The 19,476-nt window shown below is 47.9% G+C and overlaps 1 protein-coding gene across 2 annotated transcripts in view; it reads right to left on the minus strand.

The window, feature by feature from the left end:
• PDE8B (phosphodiesterase 8B) overlaps positions 1 to 19,476 on the minus strand; it is a 900,595-nt gene that overhangs the window by 199,819 nt on the left and 681,300 nt on the right. For both annotated transcript variants that reach the window (XM_069223470.1, XM_069223477.1), the window contains one exon: positions 6,650 to 6,814. In XM_069223470.1, the coding sequence (XP_069079571.1) occupies positions 6,650 to 6,814 (165 nt within the window). The remainder of the gene's footprint in view (positions 1 to 6,649; positions 6,815 to 19,476) is intronic.

Consider the following 19,476-nt stretch of genomic DNA (forward strand, 5'->3'; position numbering starts at 1 on the left):
GTATGTCAACAATTTTATAACCCAGGTTTAAAAGTTGTAAACAGGCTCAGAGTAATTTAACCGCTTTGGTGCGGGCGTCGGCCACTGGCCGACGCCCACACACCCTCCCTGGTGCGGGTCACGACCAGTGGCCGACACCAGTAAGGGCATTAATAAATCCTCAGGTGCGTCGCACCCGAGGATTTTTAGTTTTTTTTTTTACTCCCCCCGGGAGACACGGAAGCTACCGTGTCTCCCCCCGCCCCTTTGTGACGTCAGCGCGCCGCGAGGCGCGCTGACGTTTCAAAGGTGTTTTCCCCATCAAAGCAGGAAGCAGCCTTGTGGCCGCTTCCTGCTCTGATGGGGAAAACTGCCTTTTCCACGTTCGGGAAGGCCTCGTAAGAAAGGGGAGAGTCTCCCCTTTCTTACGAGGCCTTCCTGAAAGTGTTTCCTGGCCCCCGATCGCAGCACAGCTCCCCTTTCTTACGAGGCCTTCCTGAAAGTGTTTCCTGGCCCCCGGTCGCAGCTGTGCTGCGATCGGGGGCCAGGAAACACTTTCAGGTTTCCTGGCCCCCCCGATCGCAGCACAGCTGCGATCGGGGGGGCCAGGAAACACTTTGAAAAGGCCTCGTAAGAAAGGGGAGAGTCTCCCCTTTCTTACGAGTCCTTTTCAAACGGTTTCCTGGCCCCCGATCGCAGCACAGCTGCGATCGGGGGCCAGGAAACCCCACTAGACACCATGGATTTCACTTTTGGGGGGCGGCCAGGGGATTTAAAAAAATGAAATGACAGGGGGTCGCCCGTGGGCAGGGTGACCATTTTCACCCCCAAGGAAACCATACAACAACTAAAAAAAAATATATGTATATATATATATATCTATATATATCTATGTAGATAGATATATCTAGGTACATGGATATATCTATAGATATATCTATGTAGATAGATAGATAGATATATATATATATATATATATAGAGGTAAATCTGTATCAAAGAGATTTATAAAGCGCGCTACTCACCTGTGAGGGTCTCAAGGCGCTGGGGGGGGGGGGGGGGGGGGGAGGGAAAGGGGCTGGGAGGTTCACTGTTCAAAAAGCCAGGTTTTGAGGCCCTTCCTGAAAAGAAGTAGGTTTTGGGTCTTGCGAAGGTGGGTTGTGAGTGCGTTCCAGGTTTTGGGTGCAAGGTAGGAGAAGGATCTGCCTCCGGTGGTGGTGTGTTTGATGCGGGGGACAGAGGCGAGAGAGAGGTCAGCTGAGCGGACGTTTCGTGTGGGGGTGTGGAAGGTGACTCTCGTTGAGGTAGGCAGGGCCTGTGTTGTGGAGTGATTTGTGTGCGAGGATGAGGATCTTGAAGGTGATCCTTTTGTCAATGGGGAGCCAGTGGAGGGATTTGAGGTGTGGAGAGATGTGTTCGTGTCGGCGGAGGTCGAGGATGAGTCGTGCTGCTGAGTTCTGGATGCGTGTAGTTTGCGCTTGAGTTTTAGAGTGGTGCCGGCGTAGAGGGCGTTTCCGTAATCAAGCCTGCTGCTGATGAGTGCGTGAGTGACAGTTTTTCTGGTCTCTGTGGGGATCCATTTGAATGTTTTTTAGTATACGGAGTTTGTTGAAGCATGAGGAGGTAAGAGCGTTGATTTGTTGGGTCATCGAGAGGAAGGAGTCTAGGATGATGCTGAGGTTGCGTGCGTGGTTGGCGGGGGTGGGTGCAGGGCCTAGCGTGGTGGGTCACCATGAGGGGTCCCAGGTGTTTTTGTGTGGGCCAAAGAGGATTATTTCGGTTTTGCTTGAGTTGAGTTTCAGGTGGTTGGCTGTCATATATATATCACTTTTGTCAATATGTGTGTGGTTTCCCTGGGGGGAAAAGGGTCCGACTTGTCTAGTGGCAGTTTTAGTGCCATAAAGAAGCGCAGAAGGTTTATATGCCTACTGCAAAGAGCACATCTGTATTTTATGTAAATAGCTGAGTACATTAGTAAAGTCTATGGAGAGATGAAGGGCACTTTTGCTGGGTGGTAATGAGGGAATCCGAGGAGGAGGGAGTGGGAGCACCAATAATGATTGTTGGACTGGGCGCAGGAGGTGCTAAAGACTGTGACGAATGGTATGTGACAAGGTGTTTTTTGAGTGTCTTGAAAGTACGTGCTGATTGAGGGAAGAAGCGCAGGTAAGGTGGCCTCTACTGTTGCACGTATCTCACACACACCATCGATTTTGTGACTGTCTACGTAGTCTAGTGTTTTAGAGCAACAGTTTAGCCAATAGCAGAGATGGCATCTTGATGGATGACTGCTGCCTGCATTCGGGTTATAGAGGACCGCTCTGACATAGGATCAGAGACTGAGACATCAGTTACTGAGACAGCATCTGAGGGATAGGACAATGGCGCAGACTCTGGGAGTGATTTTTCAGTCAGAGGAGTCCCATTCGAAAACTCCTCTTCCAGTACATTATGAGGGAGGTGATGAGGACAGTCCTGCTGTCCCTTCGCAAGCTGTTCGTGCAACTGGGTAATAGTGGGTTAGGCCAACCCAGAGAGCAGGTGAATGCGGCGGCAAGCAGAGAGCGAGTGCTCTCTTGGGAGCTCCCCAATTTAGTTCAGCCCCAAATTCCACCACCCAAATCATATTGTGGAGACATCAAAATTGTCTATGACAAAACAAACTGGTTTTGTAAGGCAGGCACCTGTGTTTTTGGTCCTGGATTCGGCGGCCATATAGAGAAACACACTAAACCCAAACATTTCTGGAAACTAGACATTCGGGGGAGTCCACAGAGGTGTGACTTGTGTGGATTCCCCAAAGTTTTCTTACCCAGAATATCCTGCAAAGCTGAAATGTTGAAAAAAAAACTCTATTTTTCTCGCATTTCTGTCACACAAACTACAGGAATATGCTGGGATCCACAACATTCCTACCACCCAGTGACTCCTCACCTGTCGTGATAAAAACACTACCCCACTTGAGTGCCTACACCTAGTGCCTGTGTCAGGAATGGATCACCCCAGGGTCAACAGCTGCCTCACGTAAGGACCAACATTGACCGTTGTGTGATCTATTCCTGTCGCAGGCACCAGGCCTAACCACACAAGTGAGGTATCATATTTATCGGGAGACTTGGGGGAACGCTGGGTGGAAGGATATTTGTGGCTCCTCTCAGATTCCAGAACTTTCTGTCACCGAAATGTGAGGAAAACTTGTTATTTTAGCCACATTTTGAGGTTTGCAAAGGATTCTGGGTAACAGAACCTGGTCCGAGCCCCACAAGTCCCCTCATCTTGGATTCCCCTGGGTTTCTAGTTTTCAAAAATGTGCTGGTTTGCTAGGTTTCCCCAGGTGCCGGCTGAGCTAGAGGCCAAAATCCACAGGTAGGCACTGTTTTCTATGAAAAAATGTGATGTGTCCACGTTCTGTTTTGGGGCATTTCCTGTCGCGGGCGCTAGGCCTACCCACACAAGTGAGGTATCATTTTTATCGTGAGACTAGGGGGAACGCCGGGTGGAAGGAAATTTGTGGCTCCTCTCAGATTCCAGAACTTTCTGTCACCGAAATGTGAGGAAAACTTGTTTTTTTAGCCACTTTTTGAGGTTTGCAAAGGATTCTGGGTAACAGAACCTGGTCCGAGCCCCGCAAGTTACCCCTCCTTGGATTTCCCTAGGTCTCTAGTTTTCAGAAATGCACAGGTTTGGTAGGTTTCCCTAGGTGCCGGCTGAGCTAGAGGCCAAAATCTACAGGTAGGCACTTCTCAAAAGACACCTCTGTTTTCTTCCAAAAATTTTGATGTGTCCACGTTGCGCTTTGGGGCGTTTCCTGTCTCAGGCGCTAGGCCTACCCACACAAGTGAGGTATCATTTTTATCGGGAGACTTGGGGGAACGCCGGGTGGAAGGAAATTTGTGGCTCCTCTCAGATTCCAGAACTTTCTGTCACCGAAATGTGAGGAAAACTTGTTTTTTTAGCCACTTTTTGAGGTTTGCAAAGGATTCTGGGTAACAGAACCTGGTCCCAGGCCCGCAGGTCACCCCTCCTTGGATTCCCCTAGGTCTCTAGTTTTCAGAAATGCACAGGTTTGGTAGGTTTCCCTAGGTGCCGGCTGAGCTAGAGGCCAAAATCTACAGGTAGGCACTTCTCAAAAAACACCTCTGTTTTCTACCAAAAATTTGGATGTGTCCACGTTGCGCTTTGGGGCGTTTCCTGTCGCAGGCGCTAGGCCTACCCACACAAGTGAGGTATCATTTTTATCGGGAGACTTGGGGGAACGCCGGGTGGAAGGAAATTTGTGGCTCCTCTCAGATTCCAGAACTTTCTGTCACCGAAATGTGAGGAAAACTTTTTTTTTAAGCCACTTTTTGAGGTTTGCAAAGGATTCTGGGTAACAGAACCTGGTCCAAGCCCCGCAAGTCACCCCTCCTTGGATTCCCCTAGGTCTCTAGTTTTCAGAAATGCACAGGTTTGGTAGGTTTCCCTAGGTGCCGGCTGAGCTAGAGGCCAAAATCTACAGGTAGGCACTTCTCAAAAAACACCTCTGTTTTCTTCCAAAAATGTGGATGTGTCCACGTTGCGCTTTGGGGCATTTCCTGTCGCAGGCGCTAGGCCTACCCACACAAGTGAGGTATCATTTTTATCGGGAGACTTGGGGGAACGCCGGGTGGAAGGAAATTTGTGGCTCCTCTCAGATTCCAGAACTTTCTGTCACCAAAATGTGAGGAAAACTTGTTTTTTTAGCCACTTTTTGAGGTTTGCAAAGGATTCTGGGTAACAGAACCTGGTCCGAGCCCCGCAAGTCACCCCTCCTTGGATTCCCCTAGGTCTCTAGTTTTCAGAAATGCACAGGTTTGGTAGGTTTCCCTAGGTGCCGGCTGAGCTAGAGGCCAAAATCTACAGGTAGGCACTTCGCAAAAAACACCTCTGTTTTCTTCAAAAAATGTGGATGTGTCAACGTTGCGCTTTGGGGCGTTTCCTGTCGCGGGCGCTAGGCCTACCCACACAAGTGAGGTATCATTTTTATCGGGAGACTTGGGGGAACGCCGGGTGGAAGGAAATTTGAGGATCCTCTCAGATTCCAGAACTTTCTGTCACCGAAATGTTAGGAAAACTTGTTTTTTTAGCCACTTTTTGAGGTTTGCAAAAGATTCTGGGTAACAGAACCTGGTCCGAGCCCTGCAAGTCACCCCTCCTTGGATTCCCCTAGGTCTCTAGTTTTCAGAAATGCACAGGTTTGGTAGGTTTCCTTATGTGCCGGCTGAGCTAGAGGCCAAAACCTACAGGTAGGCACTTTGGAAAAAACAGCTGTGTTTTCTATAAAAAAAATAGGATGTGTCCATTTTGTGTTTTGGGGCATTTCCTGTCGTGGGCACTAGGCCTACCCACACAAGTGAGGTATCATTTTTATCGGGAGACTTGGGGGAACATAGAATAGCAAAACAAGTGTTATTGCCCCTTACCTTTCTCTACATTTTTTCCTTCCAAATATAAGAGAGTGTGTAAAAAAGACGTCTATTTGAGAAATGCCCTGCAATTCACATGCTAGTATGGGCACCTCGGAATTCAGCGATGTGCAAATAACCACTGCTCCTCAAAACCTTATCTTGATCCCATTTTGGAAATGCTAAGGTTTTCTTGATACCTCTTTTTCACTCTTCATATTTCAGCAAATGAATTGCTGTATACCCAGTATAGAATGAAAACCAACTGCAGGGTGCATCTCATTTATTGTCTCTGGGTACCTAGGGTTCTTGATGAACCTACAAGCCCTTTATATCCCCGCAACCAGAAGAGTCCAGCAGACAAAACGGTATATTGCTTTCAGAAATCTGACATCGCAGGAAAAAGTTACAGAGTAAAACATAAAGAAAAATGGCTGTTGTTTTCAGCTCAATTTCAATATTTTTTTATTTCAGCTGTTATTTTCTGTAGGAAAACCTTGTAGGATCTACACAAATGACCCCTTGCTGAATTCAGAATTTTGTCTAGTTTTCAGAAATGTTTAGCATTCCTGGATCCAGCATTGGTTTCACACCCATTCCTGTCACTAACTGGAAGGAGGCTGAAAGCACCAAATATAGTAGAAATGGGGTATGTCTCAGTAAAATGCCAAATTGGTGTTGAAAAATTTGGTTTTCTGATTCAAGTCTGCCCGTTCCTGAAAAGTGGGAAGATAGTGATTTCAGCACCAGAAACCCTTTGTTGATGGCATTGTCAGGGAAAAAACCACAAGCCTTCTTCGGCAGCACTTTTTTCCCATTTTTTTGGAAAAAACAAAATTTTCACTGTATTTTGGCTATTTTCTTGGTCTCCTCCAGGGGAAACCACCAACTCTGGGTACCATTAGAATCCCTAGGATGTTGGAAAAAAAGGACGCAAATTTGGCGTGGTTAGCTTATGTGGACAAAAAGTTATGAAGCCCTAAGCGCGAACTACCCCAAATAGCCAAAAAAGGGCTCAGCACTGGGGGGGGGAAAGGCCCAGCAGCTAAGCGGTTAACGTGTGTGTGAACTGTTACTCTGTAATACTTTTCAGAATCAGGCTTCGGAAAGTTTCTTGATGTTTGATAGCAGGTGTGTGTGTCATTGAATGAAATATGCAATAAAGGCATTAACCCATGGTTAACATTTGAATCCCTTCAAAGAGACTAAAGAATTTGCAAGCTGTGTTATATATGTTGAGTAACTCACAGTCATCAAACCTCCAACAAGATCACTAGTATGAGGATCCTCATCTTTGGTACCCAGCTGAGGAGAGTAGAGTTCCGTTGTCCGCAGGATTTCCAGAACTCGGTCCAAGGCCTCTGCTACTGTAACCGGGCTACTCTCTTGGGCAGCATTTATTATGTTAATGACCTGGGCAAAAAGAGAGAGCATTAATATGGAGAACATGCACGTCTGAAGGTATGTAAACTGAGTGACCTAAACTGCAGTATGTTCTTGACCCACTTAAAGCTTCATTTCAATACACAGTATCAATGAACTGAAGTAGTTGATAGAATATTGGCCAGTAATATGTTCTAATGAACACGCTACATAGTTCCACCTAACAAAAAAAGGGGAGACTGGTGAAAAACACAACTTACATTTAAATTTGTTACCTAAATGTATGCATGCTCTATAAATTGCACGTCATATTTATGTAAATATTCATCAGCATTTTGGAGAGCTGGAGTACTAAATAGGTTTAAGCTCTATTATGCTATCACAGTGTTTACCATAAAAACGCAGTTTGCACTAGGAAATTTGACATGTTTTACAATTTTCCAGCAAATCGTCAGCAAACAATAATAACACCAGAAGCGGAGAAGGAGGAAGTTAAAAGGACCCAAAATAACAATGAAAAGATAGGGGAACTACAACTAGAGGGTCCCGAGGCACTTTCCACCAGTGCAAATGAAAAACGGGAGCAACACTGCTGCAAAAACCATCACCACCCTACTCCCAAACAGCATAACGCTGAGATGCGAAAATGTTAGACAATGAAAACACAGGACCGGTGAGGAGGGGCAGTATATTCTCACCCGGTACACTGTCAGGGAGCGTCATAGGGTGAGATTTCCACAGATTGTGACAGGAAATACTGGGCAAGGCCAGTGCGGTGGCTCCTGTAGTACAATTTCTAAACGGGTTTCAGGAAAGGCTGTGCGACTGAGAGGAGAATGAAAAGACTCCAGAGTGGCTCGGGCCCGGGCCGCTGGAGGAGAATCTGCTGCATTAATGGGAAGTTAGTAGGGAAGTGATCAGGATCTACCCGCCTTGAAATTACAGCAAGCACGTAAGTGTTTTTAACGTGCTTTTTCTCCCCCACCCTTCCTGCACATGACTATGACATGAGCACTTCGTCATCGCTAAGTCATCATGGCTACACTCGCTTCTGTTTCCATTTGCACTAAGGGGCATATTTATACTCTGGTTGCGCCGGAATTGCGTCGTTTTTTTTAACGCAAATCCGACGCAAAACTAACTCCATATTTATACTTCGGCGTTAGACCCGTCTAGCGCCAAAGATCTTGGAGTTTGCGTCATTTTTTAGCGTGGACACCTTCCTTGCGTTAATGATATGCAAGGTAGGCGTTCCCGTCTAAAAAATGACTCCGAGGCATGTGCGCCGTATTTATACTCCCGGGCAAAAATGACGCCCGGGAGTGGGCGGGTCAAAAAAAAATGACGTCCAGCCGCTTTAGCGTCATTTGTTAGCGCCTGGTCAGGGCAGGCGTTAAGGGACCTGTGGGCTCGGAAGGAGCCCAGAGGTGCCCTCCCATGCCCCCAGGGACACCCCCTGCCACCCTTGCCCACCCCAGGAGGACACCCAAGGATGGAGGGACCCATCCCAGGGAACTTAAGGTAAGTTCAGGTAAGTATTGTTTTTTTTTTTTTTTGTGGCATAGGGGGGCCTGATTTGTGCCCCCCTACATGCCACTATGCCCAATGACCATGCCCAGGGGACAGAAGTCCCCTGGGCATGTCCATTGGGCAAGGGGGCATGACTCCTGTCTTTGCTAAGACAGGAGTCATGTCAATGGAGGGTGGGAATCAAACAAAAATGGCGCAACTCGGGTTGAGGCAGATTTTTTGCCTCAGACCGACTTGCCCCATTTTTTGACGCCCAAGCTCCATTTTCCCCTACGCCGGCGCTGCCTGGTGTAAGTCATTTTTTTTGACGCACACCAGGCAGCTCCGCCGGCTAACGTCATTCCATAAATAAGGCGCCCGCATGGCGCTTTGGAATGGCGGTAGCCGGCGTTAAATTTTTTGACGCACAACTGCGTTGGCGCAGTTGTGCGCCAAAAAGTATAAATACGGCCCTTAATATTTTTACTCGTCTCCAATTATATGACAATGACCTATTGCTGATGTTTTTGCAGTACAGGAACTCGATTGTTTCGTTCTGTTGGACATAGAGTGCCAGTGTCCCCCAATACTCAAAATGTTTAAGAAATGACCCCAAAAGATCAACTGATTTTTGTATTGTAGTATTACCGCTACTGGCATTACTACTGCTCTTGCCAGCAATGGTAATACTGCATCTGATTATTTATTCCATTACGTGGTATGAGCTCGGTGTTCATGATTGCAGGATTCAGACAAAAAGAGTGGTATTTACTAGCCTTCAGGGTCTGGTACTTAACTAGATGTTTTAAATAAGGGAGTTTATACGGATGTATTTCCAACAGAGAGCAGACTTGCATCTCGCAAAGTAAACCTAGCCCAAACTCACCATTGCAAATGTTTGTGTTTTATTAAAAAAACAATGTTAATATTTGACTGCCCTGCAGACATGGGATTTATTTGGAGTTCGGTGGTTGTGGGCTATCCATAAAAAATTAGTAGATGTCCAGTCTGCCCTAACTAGTGTGTGTACATCTCCCAAATTCTAAATAACCCTCGTAGCCGTAGCCTCCACATTTACATGGACTCCAAAGTCTTAAATCTTTTTTTTTAAACATCTTTTTTATTGTTTCCAGCACAGATACTTGATAATAAATTCAGCTAATGAAATAACAGGATAACAGCTGATCTGTAATAACGTGATAAATTAACAACAGCCTAGGTCTAGTTCCGTATGTCAGGATTTACATTCTTTAGTAAACAACTGTATCAAGAGTTATTGGTGGTACTGTAGACAGCAACTTTCTAATGGAGTCTACTCCCCTCTTCCCCAATCATCGTGTGTTGGTGGAGTGCAATGTAGTATCGCGTGTTATAGTGTGTACACCGGATGTTTGTTTGTCTGTTTGTCGTGGAGCGTGCGAGCCTTGACTTGTCCCCTATCATGTCCGTTGTTATGGAAGCGTGATCCCGCAGTGTTTTTGGGGCGTGACGGCCTTCCTATCTCAGCATTGCCATTTAGCCCTTACTTTGCACTGGACCAGTATCATTTTCCCGTTCTGGCTGGGTGTGTTTTGTGTGGTTGCTTTTCTATACGAGCGGGCGGTGACTGGAAGACCCTCCACCCCCGGACTCTTATATAATTATCGAGCTGTGAGGGGCAAGACCATGTATTATAGGGGGTATGTGGCGTGATCGAGATGCTCTCCTCAATCTGTGTACCCCAAGTTATCAGATTCATGGTGGGCGCTCGTCGTTCTTAACCTCTAGTCTAGTGACAAATGTTTCCCAGGCGTCGCTTCCCGTGTGTGTCTGGCCTCTGTCTCACAGCCTATGTAGTACTTGATGCTCCGTGCGCGCCCAACGCAATGTCAAGGGATGCCACATCTTTAGTTCTGGTGCTTTAGGGGCTTTCCAGTTCATTGCAATCAATCTTTTGTACATTATGAGTGCTAGGTCTGCAAACCTATGGATATATATGTGCTTTTTTTTCCTTATTCTAACGCCCAGTAAACATTATCTAGGGCAGTGGTCTCCAAACTTTTTAATGCTGCGCCCCACCAGTTGAAAAATAAAAATCATTGGGCCCCCCTCAGAATTTCTCACAATTATTTTAGAGTTGTCAATGTTTAAATAGGTCTAGACCTATTTAAACATTGCAGTTAAGTACCGCTACCTTTTTAAAAATACAATGACATGCTTCTGCTTAAAACAATGGCCTGTTATCTGTAGAATGCTTCTTTTGGCCAGAGTCTGGCGCCCCCCTGGGACCACTTGAGGCCCCCCTAGGGGGGCCCGCCCCCCAGTTTGAAGACCTCTGATCTAGGGTCTAGCAGAAATAAATGGTCCGTTATTTCTGAGATATCAGCTACTACTTCCCACCACACCTCCTCTAAAGGACCACACTCCCATACCATATGATAGAAGTGGGATGACGGGGAGCCGCAGCGGGGGCATAGAGGGCTGGACGCAGGGAACATGCGCATCAGCCGGGCTGGTGATAGGTACGTCTGATGAATATAATTGAATTGGGTGTAACGAAACCTAGGGTTCCTCGACACTTGTCAAGTGTGACAGAGGCCTGCGACCAATCCTTAGGAGATAACTGGTTCAAAAGAGCAGCGTTCCATCGCCCTCTTACATTTTCCAAACCAGTTTCGGGAAATCTGTTTAAGGCTTTGTAGAGATTTGTTATGACTTTAGTTTGACTGTCATATAGCAACATGTGGTGAAGTGTAGGGGAGATAGTTAGTTCCCGGTCGCCTGATGCCCACGCCTTCCTAATTAAATGGCATATAGAGTAGTATGCTATGAATCGACCTAGTCCCACCGACGTGAGGTCCTTCATGGCCACAAATGACATCAAGACGCCTTCCTCAAAGCAATCTCCTACTGTTAATATTACTGCCTCTGCCCAAGCGTCAGCGGAATACGCTCTGGACGAGTTGACCCTTCCCGGGAGTTGTCCCAGGGGGATGAGGGGAGAGTATGGGAACTTCATGAGGCCCTTTTATATATACCATTTCCAGCAGTCATGTGCAGCTATCATTAAGGGGTTACCAGTGGCACCTTTCCCCAAGTTATTCGACAGCCATGTAATCAGCGGCATGCTGTGTAGCTGCGTGTTGGCCCATGCAGATTCTGCCGATTCGGGACTGTGTATCCAATTTAATACCCATTGCAATTATGCGGAAGAAAAATAAAGGCCCGTATTTATACTCTTTTAGCGCCGCATTTGCGCCGCTTTTTGATGCAAAAACGGTGCAAACTTACAAAATACCATTGTATTTTGCAAGTTTGCGCCGCTTTTGCGTCAAAAAGTGACGCAAATGCGGCGCTAAAAAAGTATAAATACGGGCCAAAGTTCGAAGTTGGGGGCGCCGAGACCGCCATCAGTTAGTGGTCGGTGCAGGGTGGTAAGTGCTACTCGAGTCCTGCCCTTTCTCCATATGAGTCCCAGTAGTAGTGTATTTAGTTTGCAGAAAAAGCTTTTGTTTCCGGTAATGCCGCAAAATAGTAAAGAAGGCGGGGGGAGTAATAACATGTTCGCCACCGCCACTCTGCCCAACGGCGACAGCGGCAACGAGCACCAAAAGCGCAAAGATCCCTTCATGGAGTTCAGCGCTCGGCCCAGGTTGCCATCTCTCAGATCCCCGGGTTTATGATAAATATGGTATCCTAGATATTTGAATGTATCAAAACACCACCTCAGACGTCCCGCTGGAGCATCTTCTCTCACCCCCATAGGCCAATCAATCAAGGGAAACACACAAGATTTGTCCCAGTTCACCACTAATCCTGATATTCTCCCATAATTGTCTAGCAGGGATATCACCGAAGGCATCGTCATGCTCCCTCTTTCCAGGTATATCAATGCATCGTCCGCATATAGCGAAATAATGTGATGCATTCCAGATCTGCACACCCCCCATTGCTCCTCCAACGCTCGCAACCTAGTCGCCAGTGGTTCCATCGCAATGACGAACAACAAGGGAGATAGTGGGCATCCCTGCCTGGTTCCTCTGTTAATGGGGAAGCTATCAGATATAATGCCTCCCGTTTTCACTCTAGCCCTGGGTTCAGAATATAATGTCTGCACCCAGCGTATGAAGCCGGGGCCAAACCCCATGTCATGCATGGTGGCAAAGAGGAAGTCCCAGCCTAGCGTATCAAATGTCTTCTCAATGTCTAATGACATCGCCACATTGTTGTATGCCCCCGGCGGAGTTTCCCCAATGACGCTGAGCAATCTGCGGATATTTAGGAATGTATTGCGTTTTGGAATGAAGCCATTCTGGTCTTCATGTATTAAGGTGTGTATTATGGGGGCACGCCTGTTTGCCAAAAGGATTTTGCAATCTAAGTTTAGGAGAGAAAGCGGTCTATACGACCTAACGTCTGCGGGGTCACGGCCTTGTTTAGGAAGGACCACTATCAGCGCTTCTCTTTGCGAGGGTGGGAGCAGACTGCGGGACCACGCTTCCTCAAATACCGCCAATAGGTGGCGTATCAGGTGTTTCGAATAAGTGATGTAATACTCTATTGGCAAGCCATCCATCCCTGGCGCTTTATTTTCGGGACATCTCTGCTATGGCCACCTCTAGTTCCTCTGTTTTTAGAGGAGCCTCTAATGTCTCCTTGTCTAGCTGTGACAACCGTGCTAGGGGTGCCCCCCCGAGAAAGGACCCCAATTGTTGAGTGGTACATATGGCTTGCCCCTTATACTTATATCATGCCGGCGAAGCCGTAAATCTGCCTCATCGTATTTCGTACGCTGAGCTCTGAGTTCTGTGTATGGTGCCTCATTTTGAGCCACCGCAACTTCCAAGGCTCTCATTTCTTTCTCCAGCTTGGCGACATCCACATGAAGGGTGCGCCGCACTCCCCAAGTGGCCGATAGACAATGACCCCGAACGATAACTTTATGTGCATCCAACTCCATCGCTCTTGTTTCTGTACAACCACTGTTTGTTTCCCAGTACTGTCTTATTGTTGTATTCAATTCTTCCCTAAATGCCTGATCCTGGAGGGCTTCCACCTGCAATACGTCTCCTACCCCAACATATTGTTATCATTAGCGGGGAATGATCAGAGAGTGTTTTGGCCAAGTATCCAGAGTCCTTAATTAGAGAGCATATATCTGGGGTCCCCCATATAATATCTATCCTGGTGTGTACCTTGTGGGGTGCGGAGTAGAATGAGTATTCCCTGTGCGTCGGGTGTCCAATGCGCCAAATGTCGTGCAGTCTCATGTCTCCCGCCCATGCCAACAGTGAGCTAGTGACGCTCCTATGTGTCAACTTCCCTGGGGGTGGTGTTGATCGATCCATCGATATATCCGGTGTGCTATTAAAATCGCCCCCCACACGGCCAGCGCTGCGGGATTCACCAGTAATGCTGGTGTCAGTGTGAGTAGAAATTCAGTCAACGCGCTGTTAGGGGCGTAGATCCCTATTATTGTGAGTTGTTTTCTATCTAATTGTCCCTCTATCACCACATATCTGCCCCCCTGATCTATCCTGTGGGTGTGTTGGACGTACGGTACCCCCTGTGCTATCCACACCAATACCCCCTTGCATAGGCCAAAAATGATGTGCCTAAAATCTGTCCTCCCCAGTGCCCCCTTAGTGCGCCCAAATCAGCATCCAATAGGTGTGTCTCCTGTAGGATAGCAATGTGTATTCTCTGACGTTTGAGGTGAGTATAAATTCGGTGTCTCTTGCCCTGCGCTGCCGTACCCCACACGTTCCACGTAATTATGTTGTATTCATGCATAACGCGGAATGCACTCTAAACCGCGTCCTGTTGTAAAATATTTGTGTGTGTATTATGTTCCGGATTTCAGCTCCACCACAAATTGTACTGCTCCATTTCTGAGATTTACTGTAAACTAACAGCTGTAATAGCATACTTTGCAATTTAGGTAGACCTAGTAAACATAAACAAAACCATTCCCACCCTCTGCCCACCCCTTCAAACCCCTGAAAACTGTGGCATAATTGCACTTTTCTAACTGCCATCCCTGATAACAAAAAACACAACACACTTCTAACAGCGAAAAACTGTATCCAAACGGATATCTTCTGGGGAGTCGTGGTAGTATTTGGAGGTGGCCCTTGTGAGGGGCCCCCAACATTGAAGCAGAAAGTGAGCGTACCGGCGCTCCCAGGGTACCTAGCCGCTCAATCCCTCAGGGCTCAAGGCAATATGTTACAAGTGTACGGGAAAAGAGGGCTAACCAGCTGGTACTTATATTTGAAGGCAGTGTCATTCCTGTCTTACTCAACCCCGCGGTCTCAAGGTTCCACTGTAGTGCATGGAGCACAAGAAAGAATGAGGCAGTTCCATCGTTCCCTCCTCTGGACAATCACAGTGCATCTGCAGATCTGGGCGTGAGCTTCGGACCCCTCAGCGCCTCCAAAACCGCTGAGTCAGAGCTACCAGAGTCCGAGTCCGTATGGTCGCTTGGATTAGCCTGTAGCACTCCGAAGGAGTTTTGCGTGTGCAAAGTCGTTTCCTTCAACACTTTTGCTCTCTCTGCTGCAGCTTGTATTTCCGTGGGTTGCGCCTTTGAGCGCTTCCTGGGTCTCCTCCGTGCCGGCGACGCGAGCCATGCATCACCATCTCCTGCCCCCTCCTGGGTTTGTGCCATGCCTTTGGCGTACATCCATGTCCAAGCGTCTTCTGGGGTGGTGAACACATGAGTTCGATCATCCGAGATCACTCTCAGTTTAGCAGGAAACAACAGGGCATATTTAATATTGTGCTCGTGAAGGCGCTCTTTAATTTTCATATAAGAGTGGCGTTGCCGCTGAACTTCCTGGGTAAATCCGGGTAGGCAGTGATAGAGGTCCCCTCTTATTGAATAGGTCCTTTACTGCGAAAATGTTGAAGTATCGCATCTCGATCTCTGTAGTTTAGGAATCGTGCAATCAACGGTCTAGGCAGTAGTCCTGGAGCTGGTTGTCTCCCCGGGAATCTGTGTGCCCTTTCCACGGAGAAGAACTTTGATGGGGCACCATGCAGTAACTCTTTGATCAGCCATTGCTCCAGGAATAGTTCAGAGTTTTGCCCTTCCGATCTTTCGGGAAATCCCAGAAAGTGAACATTATTGTGGCGCGACCTGCCCTCAGCTTCCTCTGCACGTCTCCAAAGGACCTTCACCTCAGAGTCCAAGCGTTGGATTTTTTTCTCTGCGACCAGTGGGTCCAACCCGCCCAGCGTGTCCTCCACTGTTCCGACTCTCTCCGCCAGATTACGGTGATCCACCCTTAGTAGATTGAGGTCTTGGGATACTGTGTCGATTCTGTTTTCTAGCGAAGATTTAGTGTCCATGATCGTCTGCAAGATTTTCTCGAATTGGGCCGAGTGGGCTTGTAGCGTGGTTTCTAGGGATTGTAGACCCGGCATCGTTTGCTGCGCACCCGGGAGCGCCGCCGGTACAGGATGCTCTTGGGTCTTAGCTGACTTGGACTTCCCCACCATGACCTCCGATCAGGATCTCCCCACCATGTTCTGGATCGGTGCTCCAGTGCGTGGTCTATGCGCCAAGTTTCTCCAGGGGATCTACACCCACGACCCAATGGGAAACCACTCAATACGGGCCAGGCCACTCCACATCAGAAGTAGTCACCACAGGTAGTGAGGTTCAGAGTTCAAGAGGCACCCCTCTTTGCAACAACGGTGGTCAGTGTCGAGGCCGATATACCTGTCAAAGTGGCCTAATCATTCTTATTATTTTGTAGCATTTGGGACATTCCAGTGCCCAAATCCTGTGATCATATACACCTCTCCGTTCCCTCTTTGGGCTAGTGCCTGGACCCTATTCGGTTAGCCATGGCGGCCTGGTGACCCACTATCAGGCCCTTGGGCTCCTGGGTGTGCTCCCCATATCAGCGGTGTATCGACAAAGGAGGAAGGGTGGGGAGGAAATCCCCGTAGCTCTATTTTGAATTGTTCCAATGTCTGTAGTAGTGCTTTGTTTCCTTGTGCCTCATTTCCCCTCAAATCTGTGTCGCGGGGTACCTGAGGGGGGAGGGAGGAGGGCCTCCCGACTGGTGACAGCCCCCCTTGCTAGCGACCCAACCACTCACCGCAACTTCTTAGGCCTGAACTCTTCGATCCTCACGATCGCGGTGCTCCCCAGGGCTCTGCCCCCCGGCATCTCTCGCGCATGCGCGCACCAGGTTCCGACAGCCGGCAAGGCTTCTTCCGTGTTGGAGATCCTCGGGGACGCGGTAGTCTCTCTGCGTCGTCTCCCCGCGCGTCGATCAGCTCCTGAGGGGTTTTGCTGGTCCGCGCTGCCGATTTTTACCTCCCCGGGAGCGCCGATTAGGATTTTTTGTTGGGCCTGGGACAGAGCCTACGTTTTAGGCATTCGTCCCGGCCGCCATCTTGGCCACGCCCCTCCCACAGTCTTAAATCTATAAGGGATTGTCACACAAAACAGTAAAGTCACAGATTACACTTTGAAGATCATCATGAAAGTTAGATATCTGGATGGGGTTTAACCTATATGTATATTTTTGCACATGCACTGCATAAGTTAAAAAAATATATAAATTGATAAATATCCAAAATAGTGTTAAAATATTGTCAAAATTTGAACTCTTAAACCAAAATACTCACAAATTTAAATACTATGGTGCAAGCAATCTCAATTCAATGCTGCTTGTGATGGGAGGAATGTTTCATCTGACTTCACCCTAAGATACATGGCCAACTTTGCCATATGTCCCTTATAAAAAGTGAGTGGTGAAAGGTGTTGGTGTTTCCAGAGGAAGGATGCATGCTTAGAAGCACACTACATGTCAAGAGGCAGCTGGGGCTGCACGTGAGACTCTTCTCTCCTTGATCATATGGGTTTATGATCAAAATAACGTGTCAGCATCAAACGTGCCTGTGATTTGAAACAGTCTAATCTGATCCGTCCTTAGTGTTGGCTGCCTCTATCACTGTTGTGGCAATACATCAGCTTGAAGGTTGCCTTTGGATCTCCTCGGGCATCACAAGATTGATTGCTGGGTGGGGAAATGGCAGCGGCACTGCCATTAATGTCCCTGGTTTGTACTTCCACTCCAGAGCGAGTTCACATGTGGAAATGGTAACTGCTAGAAATAGGGTCTTTAGTTGGCAGTTGGTTTGCACCCTGTCCAAGAAGGAACCCTCACTCTAGTCAGGATAAGGAGATACCCAGCACAGATAACCCCTGCTTATCCCCTTGGTAGCTTGGCATGAGCAGTCAGGCTTCTCTCAGAAGCAATGTGTAAAGCATTTGCACATAACACACAGTAATGCAGTGAAAACATTACAAAAGAACATCACAGCAGTTTTAGAAAAATAGCCAATATTTATCTGTGTAAAACAAGACCAAAACGAGAAAAATTCACCATACAGTAATAAAGATATGAATTTTGCAAGAATTCACTTAAAAAATATAGTTCCTTGAAGTCGATAGCTCTGTCTAGGGCTGTCACAGTGTCGTGAACAGCAAATCCAACAGTTCAGGCTGGATGCAGCATCGCGGGCCAACTACAGTGTCGGGAAGATCCGCAAACAGTACCTTGTAAATAAATGTAGGGCGTTGTGATCCTCGCGATGAGATCTGGAGTGCGGCATCGCAGGTTTCGGAGGTTAATGCCGGGGTCGCCAGGCCCTTGAAGTCACACGCATTGCAGATCGAACTCCAGGCTGATGACGAAGTCAGGAGCTTTGGAGTGGATGGCGGCGGGGCTGTGGTGCGAAGCAGGACGATGCAACATGCGGTGCCCACAGGTCACGGTGCAGTCAGCGGCTCGGTGATGGCGTCCTGCGGTGTTGGTGAGACCAGGACTGTGGTGTGAAGTGGGGCGGTGTGATGTGTGGTGTCTCTAGGTCCCGATGCAGGCAGCGACGTCATCATTGCTGAAGCGCTGTCGTTGGTAGGCCTAAGATGGCAGTGCGGCATGGGACGTCTGTTGGCGATGCTGGAGTCGATGGTGCTGGTGTCGGTGGACAGGGGCTGCGGTGCAGGATGGTGCATTGAGTACCTCACGAGTGGTGTCCTCAGGCTACAGTGCAGGCAGCAGCATCAGTGTGAGCGTGGAGTGACATCGTCGGGGATGACAAAGCTGCGGTGTGAGCAAGGCGATGCAGAATGTGGGGCCCACAGGCCATGGTGCAAGAAGTGGACCAGGGTTGCGTTGTGACATGGGGCAGTCAGTGGCATTGTTGATGGCATCGCAGTGGCTTTTCTTCTGTTGCAGCACAAAACACACAGTTCCCAGTGCTGTAGGCAGATGAAGCTGAAGCCTTTGATATCCCTGAGACTTCCAACAGGAGGCAAGTTCTATTCCAAGCCCTTAGAGAAACTTCACAATCAGGAAACACAGCAAAGTCCAGTCTTTGACCTCTTTAAGGCACAAGCAGCAACTGCAGGCCAACCCATCAAAGCACACACAGCAAAAGGTGTATTTTTAAATTGTGAGCTCAAACTCCATATCTCTATCTTCTCCAAATGGAAAACTGCATCTAAAAGATATTGAAAGGCAGTCCCCATGTTAACCTATGAGAGAGATAGGCCTTGCAGCAGTTAAACCTGAATTTAGCAGTATTTCACTCTCAGGACATTTTAAACACATCGGTACTTGTCCTACCTCTGGCATACACTGCACTCTGCCCATGGGGCTACCTAAGGCCTACCTTAGGGGTGACTTACATGTAATAAAAGGGAAGGTGTGGGCCTGGCAAGTGGGTACATTTGACAGGTCGAATTGGCAGTTTAAAGCTGCACACACAGACACTGCAGTGGCAGGTCTGAGATGTTCACAGGGCTGCTCATGTGGGAGGCACAATTAGTGCTGCAAGCCTACTAGTATCATTTGATTTACAGGCCCTGGATACCTCTGGTGCACTTTACTAGGGCTTACCAGTAAATCAAATATGCCAATCATGGATAACCCAACCACCAATACAATTTACATAGGGAGCACTGGCACTTTAGCACTGATCAGGAGTGGTACAGGGCGCAGAGACAATAAATCAGCAAAAACACAGTCCAGCATACCATGAAAACAGGAGGTCAGAAGGCAAAAAGACAGGGGAAACATGTCAAAAGATGCCAGGTCTAACAGCAACCTTGCTGTCATTGGGCACGTCTCCAGGATATGCATAGGCTATGATTGGACCAGCCCAGGTCACATATGTAG

Source organism: Pleurodeles waltl, chromosome 1_1, assembly GCF_031143425.1.
Source record: "Pleurodeles waltl isolate 20211129_DDA chromosome 1_1, aPleWal1.hap1.20221129, whole genome shotgun sequence".
NCBI classification, from domain to species: domain Eukaryota; kingdom Metazoa; phylum Chordata; class Amphibia; order Caudata; family Salamandridae; genus Pleurodeles; species Pleurodeles waltl.